Source organism: Schistocerca piceifrons, chromosome 7 (assembly GCF_021461385.2).
Source record: "Schistocerca piceifrons isolate TAMUIC-IGC-003096 chromosome 7, iqSchPice1.1, whole genome shotgun sequence".
NCBI lineage: Eukaryota > Metazoa > Arthropoda > Insecta > Orthoptera > Acrididae > Schistocerca > Schistocerca piceifrons.
In genome coordinates, this window is record NC_060144.1 from 14,769,821 (window position 1) to 14,790,444 (window position 20,624).

General features: G+C 42.8%; 1 protein-coding gene across 1 annotated transcript in view; it reads right to left on the reverse strand.

Annotated features, from left to right (window-relative positions):
* LOC124804801 (N(4)-(Beta-N-acetylglucosaminyl)-L-asparaginase-like) overlaps window positions 1-20,624 on the reverse strand; it is a 174,682-nt gene that overhangs the window by 86,777 nt on the left and 67,281 nt on the right. Inside the window, exon 2 of the mRNA XM_047265137.1 lies at window positions 12,535-12,691. Within this exon, the coding sequence (XP_047121093.1) occupies window positions 12,535-12,691 (157 nt within the window). The remainder of the gene's footprint in view (window positions 1-12,534; window positions 12,692-20,624) is intronic.

Consider the following 20,624-nt stretch of genomic DNA (forward strand, 5'->3'; position numbering starts at 1 on the left):
CGTCCTTTAACGTGTTTTGGCGGCAACACAACCACCTAACCTTTATGCACATCGTTGTCTACCAACCCAAGTCCAACATAGCCCAGCTGTAACCAACACCTTTTCGCCTTTTTTCATTTCAGATCTCCAGTTTCTTTCCGGTTCACCTTTATCTCTCCCCATATATTTTTATTTTCATTTTCATTTCACCTCATGTTACACTTTCCACCTTCTAATACCATGTCACCCTCACAACACCCCCACAATGACCCCATTAAGTTTTATTTACATTCTCTCTGCAAACATGCCTTCGCCCTAGCCAGATTACGCTCGCATATTTTATTTTCTCAGGCTTGTCTGACATTTGGCATTACCCCCAAAGGCCTCACACTCAAAGTTCCCATCTCTGGCTGCAACCCTTCCTTCCATCAGTCCCTATACCAGTTCCAAACCGAACAATCCATTGCCCTCACCCACCTAATCCTTCACCTACACATCAACTCAGCCAATGAACACACCCGTCAACTCCTATCCTTAATAAAAGTCCTTAATCTTTCCTCTCCCACATCCACACCGGCTGTTCAGAGCATCCTCCTACAGGCCAACCGTAAATTAGAACAGCATGCCACCCTCCACCTCAAAAAACTATCCAATCTCCTGGTTTCCCACCTCCGGAAAGGCAACTCACTCACCCTTCACAACCTTTCCAGCAAACCTCAACCTCCTCTCATTGCACACAAACCCAGTCTCTCCCATCTACTCAATCTCCCACTTCCAGCTACACTCCCTCCAAAACCTCAAAATTCCGATCAACACAATCTGGAACCACAACACCCTAATTCAGTAGTTAACCTTTCCTCCAAACCTCTCTCCCAATCCGAAACCTCTGTCCTATCCAAAGGCCTCACCTTCAGCCCCACTCCCAGATTCAACCAAACAGCCCTCGTCAAAGATTTACTGTCCTACACTCGTACTCTCTGCTGGAAGTATCACTTTGCCACGAAGAAAAATGATCCTAATCCTACTCCTAATGATCCGACTCCTCAAGACACCATCCAAATTGAACCCTGCCTGGAACAGTTCCGTCCTCCGTCACAGCGGGACCCACCTCCTCTTCCTCAAAATCACCCTCTCCAAACCTTCCAGGAATTTCTGACTTCCAGCCTTGCATCTCAATCCTTCTTAAAAAACCTTAATCCTACACCCAACATCACCACTGCTGAAGCCCAGGCTATCCGTGATCTGAAGGCTGACCGATCCATCGTCATTCTTCCTGCGGACAAGGGTTCCACGACCGTGGTACTTGATCGTCGAGAGTATGTGGCTGAGGGACTGCGTCAGCTTTCAGACAACACCACATACAAAGTTTGCCAAGGTAACCCCATTCCCGATGTCCAGGCGGAGCTTCAAGGAATCCTCAGAACCTTAGGCCCCCTGCAAAACCTTTCACCTGACTCCATCAACCTCCTGACCCCACCGACACCCCGCACCCCTACCTTCTACCTTCTTCCTAAAATCCACAAACCCAATCATCCCGGCCGCCCCATTGTAGCTGGTTACCAAGCCCCCACTGAACGTATCTCTGCCTACGTAGATCAACACCTTCAACCCATTACATGCAGTCTCCCATCCTTCATCAAGGACACCAACCACTTCCTTGAACGCTTGGAATCCTTACCCAATCTGTTACCCCCGGAAACCATCCTTGTAACCATTGATGCCACGTCCTTATACACAAATATTCCGCACGTCCAGGGCCTCGCTGCGATGGAGCATTTCCTTTCACGCCGATCACCTGCCACCCTACCTAAAAACTCTTTCCTCATCACCTTAGCCAGCTTCATCCTGACCCACAACTTCTTCACTTTTGAGGGCCAGACATACCAACAATTAAAGGGAACAGCCATGGGCACCAGGATGGCCCCCTCGTACGCCAACCTATTCATGGGTCGCTTAGAGGAAGCCTTCTTGGTTACCCAAGTCTGCCAACCCAAAGTTTGGTACATATTTATTGATGACATCTTCATGATCTGGACTCACAGTGAAGAAGATCTCCAGAATTTCCTCTCCAACCTCAACTCCTTTGGTTCCATCAGTTTCACCTGGTCCTACTCCAAATCCCATGCCACTTTCCTTGACATTGACCTCCACCTGTCCAATGGCCAACTTCACACGTCCGTCCACATCAAACACACCAACAAGCAACAGTACCTCCATTATGACAGCTGCCACCCATTCCACATCAAACGGTCCCTTCCCTACAGCCTAGGTCTTCGTGGCAAACGAATCTGCTCCAGTCCGGAATCCCTGAATCATTACACCAACAACCTGAAAACAGCTTTCGCATCCCGCAACTACCCTCCCGACCTGGTACAGAAGCAAATAACCAGAGCCACTTCCTCGTCCCCTCAAACCCAGAATCCCCCACAGAAGAACCACAAAAGTGCCCCACTTGTGACAGGATACTTTCCGGGACTGGACCAGACTCTGAATGTGGCTCTCCAGCAGGGATACGATTTCCTCAAATCCTGCCCTGAAATGAGATCCATCCTTCATGAAATCCTCCCCACTCCGCCAAGAGTGTCTTTCCGCCGTCCACCTAACCTTCGTAACCTGTTAGTTCATCCCTATGAAATCCCCAAACCACCTTCCCTACCCTCTGGCTCCTATCCTTGTAACCGCCCCCGATGCAAAACCTGTCCCATGCACCCTCCCACCACCACCTACTCCAGTCCTGTAACCCGGAAGGTGTACACGATCAGAGGCAGAGCCACGTGTGAAAGCACCCACGTGATTTACCAACTGACCTGCCTACACTGTGATGCATTCTATGTGGGAATGACCAGCAACAAACTGTCCATTCGCATGAATGGACACAGGCAGACAGTGTTTGTTGGTAATGAGGATCACCCTGTGGCTAAACATGCCTTGGTGCACAGCCAGCACATCTTGGCTCAGTGTTACACCGTCCGGGTTATCTGGATACTTCCCACCAACACCAACCTATCCGAACTCCGGAGGTGGGAACTTGCCCTTCAGTATATCCTCTCTTCTCGTCATCCGCCAGGCCTCAATCTCCGCTAATTTCAAGTTGCCGCCACTCATACCTCACCTGTCTTTCAACAACTTCTTTGCCTCTACACTTCTGCCTCGACTGACATCTCTGCCCAAACTCTTTGTCTTTAAATATGTCTGCTTGTGTCTGTATGTGTGGATGGATATGTGCGTGTGTGCGAGTGTATACCTGTCCTTTTTTCCCCCTAAGGTAAGTCTTTCCGCTCCCGGGATTGGAGTGACTCCTTACCCTCTCCCTTAAAACCCACTTCCTTTCGTCTTCCCCTCTCCTTCCCTCTTTCCTGATGAGGCAACAGTTTGTTGCGAAAGCTTGAATTTTGTGTGTATGTTTGTGTTTGTTTGTGTGTCTATCGACCTGCCAGCGCTTTTGTTCGGTAAGTCACCTCATCTTTGTTTTTATATATAATTTTTCCCACGTGGAATGTTTCCTTCCATTATATTAGGATAAAGTAATGCATTTAAGTATAAGTAATTTTTTTGATTTGTACACATAAGCGTAAAATCAACAGGAATGAGAAGTAACACACCACTCCACACAAAGCGAAGTATAAGCAGAATTAGCTTATGGCTACACTGTGCGTGCTCAACAATACATGCTGACATCAGTAGTAGGAGAGGAGGCACTGATCTGCGTGTATGCACGACAGACTGGCAGAAAACGCAACCCAACAGGAATGCGGTATGTACAAGTACCTAACTTAAATAAAAGTAAACAGAAATACTAAGCAATTACATCTACTGTCTAAGAACTAAGGAACCTATTGACATATATACACAGAGGTTTAATCAAATACTAAGCTATATGTTGGATATTTGTGGTAAGGTCTTATGGGAAAAAACAAACAAACAAACAACAAACAACAAACAACAAACAACACACACACACACACACACACACACACACACACACACACACACACACAGACCACGCGGCTACCCCTCGCAGCTACTAAGCTATATAAAACATATTTACAAGTAACAGGAAGCAAAATGAAGAAATATGCGAGACATGTAAGCTAAGAAGAAACGATAAAATACTGTAGGAAATGTCAAATAATTCTCTTCACAGGGTAAATTATCATAAAGGGTAACAGAATAAACAAATGTCTATGAATTGAAACAAAGTACAGAAATATCTGCAGATGAATGTAATGACCAAACGTATCAGTGACAACCAAGCTACATGATGCAATTGTTTTTAAGTTAGTTTTAAGTTTTTTTATTTCAGCAATCAGTGCATCATCATGGCACAGAAGAAAAGAATTACGTCAAGAGTAGCAGATACTAGATGAAGAAATGGGCTGTGCCTCGAGTAAACAATTTAGTTATAAGGATATTTATACATAGGTCATAAGGCAAATGAAAAATGAAAATTTGTCATAGTATAGCTCCATAACATTTACCAGTACCTATTCACTGTTAAGTACACATAAACATTTAAGCATGTGATTTTACAAAAACCAATCAATTTTTATCATGTCACATGAAAGCATAAATAATGACATTTCCATGTATTCAAGAAAGATAAGTCTACAATGGTTGAAACTCCTTCATAATTAACACTAAGCTACACATGAATTGAAAAACAGCATTAGCGCATGAAGAAACATGACACTACATGAATGATTAGTCAGCACACATCATTTCCATGAAATAAGGGGTTCTTGGCAACTAGTCCACAATTGTATGAGTAGCATTTCCTCATAAAACCTTGAACCAGTATATGAGTATTTCCTTTCTTCCCTCCCAAACAAAGGAGGCTGTGCCAAGCATAGTTAGGCCATCAATGCATAATGATTTAGTCCTATTTTGAGTGTTTTTCTCCTTCTTCTATCACAGAAGTAATGAGCTCCCATAAGTGATAAAAGCATATCTATAAAATGAAGTATAAATGTATCATATGCAAGTATTGTACCATAATAACGTGTTATGTAATTAATTTGTGTATGTGTTGTGAATGAAGATAAGTTAAAACTAACAAACAAACTGTAGTAACAGAAACCAGTTAATGAAAAATTTATGATGCTATGAAAAATAAGAAATTTATGTTTGTAGTATAAGTGATGGATGGAATGTCAGTCAGAGGCATAAGCTATCATATTATATATTGTTATAACTCAATACTTGGATGAATTTTCATTGAAAACCAAACTCTGTGTAAACGAGAGAACTTTAAAGGCAAGCAATTTATACAATGTTTTGGAGGTAGGTAGGTAGGTAGGAGATGGTGGTAAGGGTGCCTGACAGCAAGGTATTTAGTGCCCGTGCAAAAACAGATTGAGACAAGTGTCAAGTCACTCTGCAACACACTAAAACCTCCAGTCTAAAAGTTTAGGCTAGAGACCAGACACATCACAAAACTTTAAAACCCGAATTACACTCGTCTCATCATCAGCTAAAATAGAGGGCAGATCCCCACCAAGTTTTGCTGCTGCCATTGCATTACAGTATAAAATGTATTCAGTTAAAATGTGGCTAATAGATATGTGCACACCACAAGCATCATAAAAGAGGGGATCCTCCAGCCGTAATAGAAAGCTATGTGTGAGAGGACAGTGCCCAAGTCTAAGACAAGTGAGTGTGACTTCATCTCGCCTGAGCAACAAGCAGGAGGAACGCCATGGCTGGGTTGTTGACTTCACCAACTGCAGCTTATTGGCCGTGACTGCCAGCCATTCCTCCTCCCACAACTGCATGCACTTCCTGCGTAGGATAGAAATGACAAACTGCAAGGGAATACGACACTGTGCCATGCCCTGTCCTATGCACGCCTCCTTGGCAGCCCGATCGGCCTGTTCATTGCTCCATATCCCTACATGACTGGACACCCAGCAGAATGACACCTGCTTGCCCTGCAGGTGGAGCAAGTACAGTTGGTCAAATATGAGCCTGACCAGCTCCTCAGCTGAGTACAGCTACTGCAGTGATTGTAAGGCACTAAGGGAATTGGAGCAGATGAGAAAACATTTGCCCAGAAGATGACACATCTGCTCCAGTGACTTCAGGATCGCGTCGCGTGGAGTTCCACTGCAATAACTATATACTAGGCAGGAAGGCGAATCCTGGTGTGACAGTCTGGGAACACCACAGAGCAGCTAAGGGAATTCCCTTGTTTGGAGCCATCAGTGTAAACAACAGTGAAACTGTGATTCATATCTAAAACGGTAAAAAACCGAGATTGGTATGTAAAACCTAGTGTACTATCCTTCTTAAAATTAGTCAACTCTAAAATAATTCTGGATCTCTGGAGGAGCCAGGGTGAAAATCTGCTCCAACCTCGACGTAAAACATAAAGACCGGCCATGTCCATCTCTAAAAGGCAATCCTGTGCATGAATCCCATAGGGCCTCATTGCATGTTGCCATGTATGAAAAAGCCGTGCCAGTGGAAACCGAGCAACGGTGTGGTATGCAGGAGTGTGGTATGTGGATAGTGCTTTATATATCTGGTGCACCGTAAGAAGCCGTTGCCTGATGTGAAGTGGCAGTTCACCAGCCTCTGCGCAGAGGCTTGGTATGGGGCTTGTTCTGAATGTCCCAATGGCCAATCAAATGCCTTCATGATACACCGTGTCCAACATTTTCAAATAAGATCATCTCACAGATCCATACACCGTGCACCCATAATCGAGCAGAGATCACACAAATGTGCTATACAACTGGAGCAGACAAGTCCTGTCTGCTCCCCATGTAGTGTGACTAAGATTATTTTAAAATACTTTCAACCTTAGACCATTTCTTCAGGTCCTTAAGATGCGGCAACCATGTAAGTTTGCTGTCAAATATAAGGCCCAGAAACCCTACTATGTCTGTAAAATTAAGAACAGCGTCCCTCATCCTCAACTTGCGAAAGTTTAAAATGGAATGAGAACAGTTAAAAAGAATACACACAGACGTCTCAGTTGGAAACTAAAAACCATCCCTCTGTGCCCATTCATCCAAATGTCAGAGTGTGAGCTGCAACTGACATGTTGTCATGGCAAGGCTGGAAGAGGAGAAAAGCACACAGAAGTCATCCACAAACAAAGAACACTGGACAGGACTTTGCACTGCTGATGTAATACCATTAACAGCTATGGCAAAGACAGCCACACTTAAAATACTACCTTGAAGGGCACTGTTCTCTTGCTCAAAGGGATCAGACAGGACATCACTGACTCGGTATCAAAAATGCTGTGGCGAGAGAAAGGACGGAATAAAAATGGGAAGACAACCACGAAAACCCCAGTCATGAAGCTGCTCGAGGATAAGATGCCTTCAAGTAGTATTGTAGGCCTTCTCAATGTCAAAAAATATACTTGAAAGGTGATGCCGGTGCAGGAAAGGCTGTTGTATAACCACCTCCAAGAGGGCCAGTTTATCAAAGGTGGAGCAATACCTCCTGAACCCACACTGAAAGTGACTAAGGAGTTGCCTGGATTCTGACATCCACACCAGGTAGTGGTTGACCATCTGCTCCAAGGACTTTCCCAGGCAGCTAATGAGGGCAACACTGCAATAACTACTCAGGCGCATATGGTCCTTCCCAGGTTTTAAAAGAGGAATCAAAATGGCCTCATGCCATGAGTCGGGATAGTGATCTGATGCCCAAACAGCATTCAAAAGTGCGAGGAGTGTACCTTTGTTTCGGTTGGTGACGTGCCGCAGCATACTATAATGGATTCCATCGTGACCATGGGATGTGTCACGAGCCGCAGACAATGCAGAATCCAGCTCCCACATGGAGAATGGGCAGTTGTAATCTTCATCAGAGGCAAACTGGAAATCCAAACTGCCCCCTCCCATCAACCGCCATATGGTGCTGGAAAGCTGGATCCTGACTGGGGGTTGCAATAACTGTGGCAAAGTAGGCTGCCATCGTCTGAGCAATGTCTCGCGGATTCGTTTGGAGAGTTCCATTCCCCATTACAGCAGCCATGGGGCACCTCGCACCTCTCCCAGAAATTTGCCTGATGGTCTCCCATACAACAGAACTCTTTGTGGAATGAGTAGTGGTGTTCAAGAACTGTTGTCACAACCTCTTCTTGCTCTCTTGAATAATCCGGCAACACTTTGTCCTCACCACCGAAAAGCCTGCAAGATTCTCCGCAGTTGGCAGACACTTGAACCTATGCAGAGCCGCATGCCTAGTCCTGATTGCAGAGTGGCATTTGTCACACCACCAAGGAACAAGGTGCCTCTTCTGTTGTCCCGTGGACTGTGGAAAGGGTGCTGCAGCAGCATGGTGGGTCATTTTGGTAATATGATCCACCCATTCCTCAACATCGGCACAATCTTCAAACTGGACTACCTTCCCATAAAGTGTCCAATCTGCGCTATGGAGCACCCATCGCGGCGGCTTCCTGTCGGGTTCCACCCATCTGGCAACTGGATCCAGATGGGGAAGTGATCACTGTCATGCAAATCAGCGACCACTTCCCATTGGGCCATGCGAGCAAGGGCTGGAGAGCAAATCGAGAGACTGATGGCAGAGAATGACCCAGTTGCAATGCAAAAGTGTGTGCTCTGTCCCATATTTAGCAGATATGCAGACAATGACATGAGAAGCCTCTCAACTGTTCTCCCCCAGGGCAGGTAGTTCCAGAGCCCCAGAGTACATTGTGTGCATTAAAATCGCCACAGAGGATGAAAGGGTGGGAGAGCTGTGTAAGTAGGTCATTGAGAGCCTCCTCATCGAGCGTATCATGTGGTGGCAAGTAAAGGCAACATATTGTCAATGGAAGATGCAAGTGCAATGATATGGCAACTGCTAGTAAATTCATTGTAAAGGGGAGAGGGAGGAGTAGTAGTCTGTGTTGATGAAAATACCGACTCCTCCTCTAGCTCTCTCTCCACTCTGTCGTCTTCCTTGTGATGGACATAGCTCCAAAGCTCAGAGGTATGTGATTGATGGAAAAAGAGTCTCCTGGAGACACAGCCACAGACACAGTGGTCTACCCTGAGATAGTAGACGAAGTTGCTCCACATGTGCCCTGAAGCCCTGCAAATTCCATTGAAGTATGGGAACTATCTATCGCGGGCGTAGCACCTTCATCCTGTCTCTCCGCCAGGGTGGGGAGATTGTAGCAGGTGGAGGGGCTGTCATGGGTCGACATGATTGCCCCACACATCCCTCATACTCCATCAGCTCTGAGGAAGAGTCAGGTGAAACATCATGTAGAATCAGATTGACATGGTCGGATGGTTTACCACTTGACTTCACCTGCTTTTGCTGCTTTACAGTAGCTTTTCAAAGTTTTAGGGGCTTTGCTTGAGCCGGAAGAGGAGTGGTAATGGCCTTGCTGGGCTTCTAAACAGGCTCAGGCGGTGCCTGGGGCTCTGTCAAGTTGGCCACTGTATCTTTGTCTGCTGTTGTAATGGGTGGTGGGGAGGTGGGCTACAGGCTACAGGCGTTGGAACACTTGCTGCCTTGCGGATGCACTGACATGTGCAGGTGTTTGTGCCAACACTCGCCACCTCCACTTGCGTAGAGGCATCAGATTTCAGAGTAGGCTTCTGAAGAATGGATGCAAAAGACGTAGCAAACGTGGGAGGCTGCATGGACTTGCAAATATTTTTGGCCTAACCATATGGGATACACTTAGTTGTTTTTATTTCCTGTACTTTGCATGCCTCTAGAAAGATTCTGCAGGCCCTACTCCAAACTGAGAGTTTTCCAGAGCAATTGATACATTTAGCTGGAGACGAGCAACCAACTCCTTCACGAGCGGCCTTACCACAGTTTCCACATGTTGCTTCTCCTTTACACCCCGAGGGTTGTATGCCCAAAACGCTAGCATTTGAAACAGCACATTGGGTTTGGGACATACGGCCATACATTTAGGCGAAGAATGCCTGCCTTGAGATCTTCTGGAGTTTGGGGGTGTTGAAGGTAAGAATGAAGGAGTCAGATTTCACCAGATTTCCATCTACCCTTTTCATAACATCCTGAACATCCACAATTCCTCCAGAGCCCATTCACTCTTCAGTTCTTCAAGTGGTAGATCGATGAGGTCCCTACATGATACAACACTTTTGCTGAAGTTCAAAGTGCTGTGGAGCTCTGTATCAATGGCATATTCACCCAGGCACTTGGCACTCTGTAGGTTAACAGCTTGTTGGGAACTGGATATTTCAACCAACAACATCCCATTTCGCAACCGGTTTACAGAATTTAAAGTCCCAGAAATTCCTTCTAAGCCCTTCTGGATATAAAAAGGCAAGGCCTTCTCAAAACTACCTTCTTTCCTTTTTAGTAACAAAAACACATTCTGATTACCATCCTGTGCTCTGTTACTCTTTACTGTTGTGTGCTGCCTTACTCTCGCGTATGGAGGGCTGGCTACTCAGGCCCTCTTATTATATGAGGTGTCAGTACCTTCCAGTGGCCCACCCATTCCACTGGGAAGAGGAAAGGAGGGTTTCGAAGGATCCATTTCAGTCTCACGAGCAGATAGGGAAATAAAGGTCCACTTAGACAGAGCCCCGAGTGCCTGAGCAAGCCTTATACAACTGAGGTATGACAGGTTCCCCAGAGGTCACCCGCTAATGACTGTTCCACCTCAGCAGCTATGCATCTCATCAGTGTGCAGCACACCTTGAGATTGAGGGATTTTTTTATAGAGGTTTATTCCATCCTCACAATCCAGGTGGTCAAACCAAGATCCCTGTTCCCTGAGACACACAACATTCCACCACCACACCGCACAGTGGTTGCTGAAGCATGCCCAGAGCTTACGGTGAAGGGGGACTGGAAGCACTAACCAGTTCCCACGAACCCAGGGTCGCCAAGCCCATACCCAGAAAATGAATGCGAGATGCTTATGATAGTTTCCACAATCAAACTTTGTCTCGAAACCTGGCAGAAAATCCAAAGAGATTCTGGCCATATGTGAAGTTCACCAGCAGCAAGACAGCAGCTAGACACAATCAATGTCTTCTCTGCATGATAGCAATGGAGATACTATCGAAGATAGTGCTGCCAAAGCAGAGTTACCAAATATAGACTTCCAAGATTCCTTCACCAAAGGCGATGACATAAATATTACAGAATTAAAATCAAGAACAGCTACCAATATGAGTAACGTAGAAGCAGATATCCTTGGAGCAGTGAAGCAACTTAAATCACTTTAAAAAAGCAAGTCTTCTGGTCCAGATTGTATACAAGTTAGATTACTTTCACAGTGTGCTGATACAATAGCTCTGTATTTAACAATCATGTACAACTGTTCACTCAATGAAAGATCCTTACCCAAAGACTGGAAAGTTGCACAGGTCACACAAATATTCAAGAAACATAGTAGGAATAATCCACTAAATTACAGGCCCATATCATTAATGTTGATATGCAGCAGAATTTTGGAACATATATTGTGTTCAGACATTATGAATTACCTTGAAGAAAATGGTCTATTGACACACAGTCAACATGGAATTAGAAAACATCGTTCTTGTGAAACACAACTAGCTCTTTACTCAGACAAAGTGTTGAGTGCTATTGACAAGGGATTTCAAATTGATCCTGTATTTCTGGATTTCCGAAGGTTTTTGACACTGTAGCACACAAGAGGCTTGTAGTGAAATTGTGTGCTTATGGAATATCATCAGTTATGTGAGAGGTCACAGTTTGTAGTAACTGACAGAAAGTCATCGAATAGAACAGAAGTGATTTCTGGTATTCCCCAAGGTAGTATTATAGGCACTTTGCTGTTCCTTATTTCTATAAACTATTTTGGAGACAACCTGAGCAGCTGTCTTAGGTTGTTTGCAGATGATGCTGTTGTTTATCAACTAGTAAAGTCATTAGAAGATCAAAACAAATTGCAAAATGGTTTAGAAAAGATATCTGTATGGTGTGAAAATTGGCAACTGACCCTAAATAGCAAAAAGTGTGAGGTCATCCACATGAGTGCTAAAAGGAATCAATTAAGCTTCAATTACAAAATAAATCAGTCAAATCTAAAGGCCATAAATTCAACCAAATACCTAGGAATTACAATTACAAACAACTTAAATTGGAAAGAACACACAGAATATGTTGTGGGGAAGGCTAACCAAAGACTGCGTTTTATTGGCAGGACACTTAGAAAGTGCAACAGACATCCTAAAAAGACTGCTTTCACTACATTTGTCCTGAAATGATACAGGATTTCAGGTGGACATCATTAAAACAAAGGCATTTTTCACTGCGGCAGAATCTTCTCATGAAATTGCAGTCACCAACTTTCTCCTCTGAACATGAAAATATATTGTTGATGCCAACCTATATAGGGAGAAATGATCACCATAATAAAATAAGGGAAATCAGAGTTCACACAGGAAGAAATAGGTGTTCATTTTTTCCGCACGCTATACGAGGTTGGAATTATAGAGAATTGTGAATGGGGTTCAATGAACCCTCTGCCAGGGACTTAAATGTGATTTGCGGAGTATCCATATAGATGTAGATAATTCTTTTTTAAGAATAGATGAAACACTTGATAATCTATCAAATTCAACTTACCCATCCATTAACATGGCATCTAATGTAGTTTCCCCATTCTCATCTGGACTTCCACCAAAACCAACAGTTCCATCACACTGTTCTACCTCACACACTGTGCTGCCCATTTCGACAGCATCCAGAGCAGACAATTTCTGTTGGTATATTGCTTCCCATGCTGAAAGAAAAAGAAGAACACCTAAGTCATTCTGAGAACAAGAATTACAACACCATCTCAAAGCACTTCCACATAACACTCTCTGGAAGCTCTATGTAAGAAATTGCAACCTTATGCTCTAGATTTAAACACATGGTATTATGTCATAAGGTATTAGTATAAACACACAAATTTATTCAGTGTTGCAAATTTAATTTTTAGAGCAGCTGTTGATTACCTTTACATCATTCTCTATGAACCTAAAAGGAAAATAACAATAGTATGAAATGGAAAGTTGCTATTCATCATATAATGGAGATGTTTAGTTGCAGAGAGGCACAACAAAAAGACTGTCAAAAATACACACACACACACACACACACACACACACACACACACACACAGAAGTAAAAAGACTGGGTGCGATGGTGGAATGAGGGTGTTGTAGTGCTGGAATGGGAACAGGGAAGGGGCTGGATGGGTGACGACAATGACTAACGATGGTTGAGGCCAGGAGGGTTACGGGAACATAGGATATATTGCAGGGAAAGTTCCCACCTGCACAATTAAGAAAATCTGGTACTGGCGGGAAGGATCAATATGATAAAGGCTGTGAAGCAGTCACTGAAATGAAGGATGTCATGTCTGGCAGCGTGCTCAGCAGCAGGGTGGTCCACTTGTTCCTTGGCCACAGTTTGTCGGTGGCCATTCATGCAGACAGACAGCTTGTTGGTTGTCTTGCCCACATAGAATGCAACACAGTGGTTGCAGCTTAGCTTGTAGATCACATGACTGGTTTCACAGGTAGCCCTACCCTTGATGTTTGTGACCGGAGGATGTATGGCGCAGGTCTTGCATCTAGGTCTATTACAGGGGATGAGTAATGAGATAAGGGATTGGGAGCAGGGGTTGTGTAGGCATTGACGAGTACATTGTGTAGATTCGATGGAATACCATGTGTGACGAGTGGGAAGGATAGTGGGCAGGACTTTTCCCATTTCAGGGTATGTCAAGAGGTAGCCGAAACCCAGGCAGAGAATGTACTTCAGTTGCTCCAGTCCTGAGTGGTACTGAGTTATGAGGAGAATGTTCCTCTGTGACCAGACAGTGGGACTTTTGGAAGTGGTGGGAGACGGGAAAGATAGGGCACAGGAGATTTGTTTTTGTACAAGGTTGGATGGATAATTACGGTCTGTGGAAGTCTCAGTGAGACCCTCGGTATATTTCGAGAGAGACCGTTCATCACTGCAGATGTGAAAACCACAAGTGGCTAGGCTGTATGGAAGGGACTTCTTGGTAGGGAACGGGTGGCAGCTGTCGAAGTGGAGGTAATGCTGGTGTTTAGTAGGTTTGATATGGACAGATGTACTGATGTAGCCAACTTTGAGGTGGAGGTCAACATCTAGGAAGGTGGCTTGTTGGGTTGAGTAGGACCAGGTGAAAAAAATGGGGGAGAATCTGTTGAGGTTCCGAGGAATGTGAATAGGGTATCCTCACCCTCAATCCAGATCGCAAACATGTCATCAATGAATCTGAACCAGATGAGGGGTTTAAGATTCTGGAGGTTTAGGAAGAATTCCTCTAGATGGCCCGTGAATAGGTTGGCGTAATTGATGCCGTAAAGGTGCCCATAGCAGTACCGCAGATCTGTTTGTAGGTAATGCCTTCAAAGGAGAAGTAATTGTGGGTGAGGATATAGTTGGACATGACAACTAGGAAGGAGGTGGTTGGTTTGGAATCCATCAGGACTTGGGAAAGGTAGTATTCACTAGCAGTAAGGCCACCAACATTAGGGATGTTAGTGTAAAGGGAGGTGGCGTTAACAAATTGCACTATACAGCTGCTGCCTCAAAATTAAAAGCTATGGATTCCAATTACTATTTTCTGGACAAAGATGAAATTCCCTTAATAATTTTTGGAATGGATGCATATGTCCATATAGAAAAATTCTACAGTAAACTTCAGTGACTTAACATTGACACATGATTCTTGTCAGCACTTCTTGTTGTTTTATGATTTTTTATCTAAGTATGTTAGTTGTTAAGTAAGGCAGTTTACAATTCAAAAGTAGGCCTAAATCTAACATTGCTTTACTAGACATAGTCCTACTTACAGTAGCAACCCTTGCCAATTTCTAATAACCTGGCTAACTTAAGGGTGAGGGAGAAAGTGGTGGAGGCAGAGAGAGGGAAAGAGAGGATTCTGTAGTTTGACATGGTAACTGAATAAAAGGTCTTCTCAGAAGAAATTAATTCCTGGTGAATTGAAAAATGCACATTTTTTTGCACTACTCTATAATTAAATTCACAATTTCCAAATGATAGAGTATGCATGCACTACTAATATTAGGTTGTCCCTCTAATTAAAATCATACATTTTTTCTATGTATTTTGGGATAATTTTGGTGACTACTACGGTATCAACAGCATCTTCATCAACTACCATACCAGTGTGCCATGCACCACTCACAGCTACGCAAGATATGGCACTTTTAAATTGCCGCTGGGTAAAGCCGTCCTTCGATCATTTGGTGTCCCCAATGAGGGGCACCATGCATACACACCACCAGATAGTCAAATCGCATGACATCACTGTTCCAGACACTGATTGGCTGGCACACCCTCTTAAGGCTGGTATTACACCATCAAATTTCTTTGGCAAAGATATTTGACAAAGATATTGGACAAAGAAATTTGATGGTGTAATAGGGAACTTTGTCAAATGTCATCAAATATTTGATCAAATCTAGGGCCTCGCTGTAGATTTGATCAAAGAAGTCACTTGTCTTCTGTTCACTGCAATGTGACATGTTACCACGTGGAGCACTAGCATTGCTGCAGCGTCTGTCATCTGTAGTGTTTTTATAAACAGTGCTGGTAAATACAATTGGTGTATACCGACAACTACAAAATTAATAGAGACGTATAAAGCTGGTGAGGAACTTTACAACATGAGGCACCCCGAATACAAAAATAGGTTAAGAAGATTGGAGACCTGACCCAACCCAAGCCAACCCAACCCAACCCAGCCCTCTCCTGTAGCAAGGAATCAGAGTGTTACACTGAGCCTGTCTTCTGCAGATATAGCAGTTCTTAAGTGAATACTGTGCTTTGTGATATGAGGATACACTTCACTGAGCACATACAGAAATGTATGCTCATCCATTCTTAATTAATTGATGTACGACTGGACATCCTCCACTATAAGCTCACGTAACAAGTTTTGTTGAATGCTTTTATTGTGTTGTCATAAAACCCATGGCTTCACCAAGGTACATTTCCTTTTCTTCCCCTGCTTCTCTTCTGCAGGTGCACACAGTGCAATTGTGGTACATGCAACTGCTGCGGTTAATAACAAGTTGTTGTCAGCCATCTTGAACTTTGACAAAAAATGTGACAGTGTAATACCCCTTTTTAGTGCCACGTTAAAGATCTTTGTCAAATATATTTTACTAATATTTGATCACATCTTTGATCAAATCTTTGACAAAGAAATTTGATAGTGTAATACTGGCCTAACCAACTATAGTTCACAGTCAGCCCCATTGTTGTTGTGGTCTTCAGTCCTGAGACTGGTTTGATGCAGCTCTCCATGCTACTCTATCCTGTGCAAGCTTCTTCATCTCCCAGTACCTACTGCAACCTACATCCTTCTGAATCTGCTTAGTGTATTCTTCTCTTGGTCTCCCCCTATGATTTTTACCCTCCACGCTGCCCTCCAATACTAAATTGGTGATCCCTTGATGCCTCAGAACATGTCCTACCAACCGATCCCTTCTTCTGGTCAAGTTGTGCCACAAACTTCTCTTCTCCCCAATCCTATTCAATACTTCCTCATTAGTTATGTGATCTACCCATCTAATCTTCAGCATTCTTCTGTAGCACCACATTTCAAAAGCTTCTATTCTCTTCTTGTCCAAACTATTTACCGTCCATGTTTCAGCCCCATACTGTGCATCAAAAGACTTATCAGCTTTAGTGTGGAAGACTGCAGTAAGCACAATACAGCCCATGTAGCACTACATTACTAAACATCACTAATATTCAGAGATTTATACATGTGTACCAGCATTCAAGACTATTTAGTTCTATCTAAATCATTACTATCATTGTACATAATTCATCAGCATAGAAGAACCTACAGCATTCACAATTAGTATAACTCAATTATTAATTGTATATAGTGTAAATAAACTTATTAATGTGTTACCTTTTCTGTACGTGTCAGATCATATTTATTGGCCACATGAATTACCAGTACAATGGACATCAGCTGTTGATGGCAGAGCTCAACGACTTATCAGTAATATTTTCATAGTATTTGTGTGTGTAGAACTTATCTGTATTTCAAGATTGTGAAAAGGAAAGTTGCTACTCACCATACAGCAGAGATGCTCAGTCACAGATAGGGGCAACAAAAAGACTGTCACCTATCTGTGACTCAGCATCTCCATTATATGGTGAGTAGCAACTTTCCTTTTCACAATATTATACATTCCATCCTGGATTTTCCATTGTTTGATTATCTGTATTTCAAGTATCTTAAATTTGTGTATGCAATGGCACCTTGTGGACAGAAATCCCTCAGTGCACTTATTCAGTTTCAAAGCCAATAAATTAACTCCTTGCTCACTGCTATTGGCAGATTGATGGATGTGCAACAAACTCATCAAACCCCAATAACTGAAGCACACACTACCAATGGCCAGGTTGCACCACCTCCTCCCTTCTGCTCTTTTGATGCCAGACAAGAGGAATGCACAGAGTACTGCCTGCAGCCAGAACAACAATTCACAGCATGCAACATATCAAATGAATGATAATGCTCTTATTCTTTTATGGGAGGGACTGCATATTTTCTGATTGTGTCCAAAGTTGTTCCCTCAGAGTTTTATTCCCTACCCTATGAAGACACTGTTAGCAAACTCAACGACTTCTTTGAAGCACAAATTCATGTAGCTGCTGCTCAATTCAAATTTTTTATATGCTTTATCATCATAATCAACCTTGTAAGGAAAGGACCACTGAACTCAAGTGCATCACTAGGAACTGCTCTCACACAGTCTCATTTCAAGACAAAATGCTTCACAATGCCATGTTTCAAAACATTGCTGATACCAGAATACACACTGGAATTATAAAGCATCACAATTCTGGCCTCCATGACATGCTTAAAGTAACTGATGCTCAGGAAGATCAAGACTTTGCAGAACTTGACTTACTGTGCCTGTTGTTGCAATACTGACTGCACATAGCTCAAAGTGGCCACAGTGTCGAAGAGCAAACAAAAACCACCAATACAATCAACAACATGAATACAGCATGGGACAGTCAGCCAGTTCCTCGACTAAATCAAACCTACTGATGTCTTGTTTGAAATATTATGTAACACATGACCACGAAAACCACATGGAGTATTGACACTGCCATAAATCAGGAGACATGTAGAAAGGGCACATATAAATGCAATGAAAAGCAAATCCTGTTTCACGAAAATCTTGATTTGAGAAAGTGGAAATAAATATGATCTCTCATTCTGAATCTGTATTCACTCATCCTGGCAATCGACACAGGATCTATGGACAAAAGCAACATATCTGCACAATGAAATGCCCAGTGCAAAACCTGCCACATTCTACCAAGCTTTCTTCGAACAGATGTACAGCTAAATACTTCATCAGTCGCAACTTTGATGATGAAAGTCTTCCACAAGTCAGAACAGATAGGGACATTCAAATTGTACATCTCTCTGCATATTTGCAATAAATCTGCCCCATTTCAGTTAGATACTGGTGCTTCATTCACATTGATTAATCAAAATGCTTATGAGCAACTGGGACACCTTCAGCTACAAAACTCATGGTTGTACCTCACAGCCTAAAACTGCGGAAGTGTCTCTGGTCTTCAAATGTGTACTTTGCAAGCAAAATATGGAAATAATACTATATCAGTGTCTTTCGCAGTAGTTCATTCACATTCTAGTCCCAATATTTTTGGCATGGATGCCTTTGAGTTATTCAGTCGCTATATTCAGGACAATGTGCACATTATTGAATGCAACATTCCCATGCCTGTATTCCAGGAATGTGTGAAAAATATGGACATCTGTTCGATGGCACAATGGGAAATGCAAAGAATGTTCGCACCTAATTATGCTCAAGGACAATGCAAAACTTAGGTTTTACTGTGCTCATTCAATGCCCCATTCCATTCACGATGAAGTTGCTTCTGAACTCCACAAATTAGAACAAAATCGGGTTATGAAACCTGTTTCTGCAAGTCGGTGGACACCTCCCCATATGATCACAAGAAATACAAATGGGAAGATCAGACTTTGTCCCAACAGTTTAAGCTCAAACAGTGATTGATTCCTATCTTCTTCCACTTATTGACTAGCTTATGGATCACCTAGCAGATGGTTGATTATTTTCAAAAATGATTTGGCCAATCCTTGTCTTCAACATCCCCTGGAAGAGCTCATGCATTATTTCAGTGTTTTTTTGAATGAGTGATGTCAAAAGTCCTGTCCTACTCAAATTATTTAGGTGATATCATTGTATCCACACAAATATTGGGACAGCATCTCAGAAATTTGGAATCTCTTTTTGTTTTAACTGATGCAGGACTCAGGTGTAATTTACAGAAATGTTCAATTTTCAATAATGAAACAAACTTGTGGCAATTCATTGACAACACAGCGCTCATCCCTCAACTAAGAGTTTAAAAACCACACAGACCTTACCTCCTCCTACAAATGTATGACAACTCCACGCTGTTCTTGGCAAATTGACATACTATAGCAAATTCGTTCCAAATACACCACAAATCACCACCCTTCTGCATTACCTATGAAGTAAAAATACTCCTTTTAAATCCTTGGACAAGGAATAACCTTTTCAGAAATTGAAACATGCATTACTTAGTCACCAACATCTTACGTATTTTGATCCATAAAAACCAGTAGTGCTTGTATCTGACAGATATTCCCATGGAATAGCGGTATTTTTATCTCACAAGGTTGGCATTCATTTCTAAGATGTTGAACAAAGCCCAAGTCAACTACAGTCATATGGAAAAGGAAGCTTCAACCATAATTTATAGTGACACAAGACTTCACCAAAATCTGTATGATAGAGAATTTTATCATATGATTCATCTGACTGACTGCTCTGTCATTGGGTCAAAGGTGTATCTAATTGTACACCACAGAAGCTGCAATTTCATCACTGTTTCTTTCCATCGATCAACATGAAATTTTTTGTCACACTACAGAACAGCATGCAAACACATGTGCTCTGTCTTGCTTACTTATTGGAAATGTTCCTAATTTTAATACATCAGAATTTTCTTATCTTCAAACTGATCATTCTGATTCACAATCGCTGCAAGCTTTTCCCATCAAGTTTTTGGAGGATTTCGCAGGCTACTTAATGTTATCAGTGACTACAAGTGCCCAAGTGCTACATTCATTCAGATGGGTTAGTCTCATAATCCAGAGTCAATCTTAGATGAAGTATTTTGCCAATACAACGCACAACACAAAGCCTCTCTCTCCAGAATGATGTAATGTCACTGCATTCTCTTTACGAACAAATGCAAGTCCTGATCCCCACATCTTGGCAACAAGAGGTGTTGAAACTGTTACATAGATGTCACTGGTGAATAGTTCAAACTAGGCAGCAAGTGCATCAGCACTGTACATAGCTTGGGCTGGATAAACAAATGGAACACATGATCACCATGATCACCCATTGCCATGAAAACTGCATAACCAGGCAGCATTCCACCAAGAATTTTTCAGTTGACCTTAACACTATGGTCGTTGGCAGCATATCCATTTTGCTTTTGCTGATCCTTTCTAGAACACAAGATGGCTCATTACTACGGATGCATAAAGCAAATATTCTTTTGTCATTCCAGTGCATTCAACTATTAGCATAAGCACTATCAAGGCA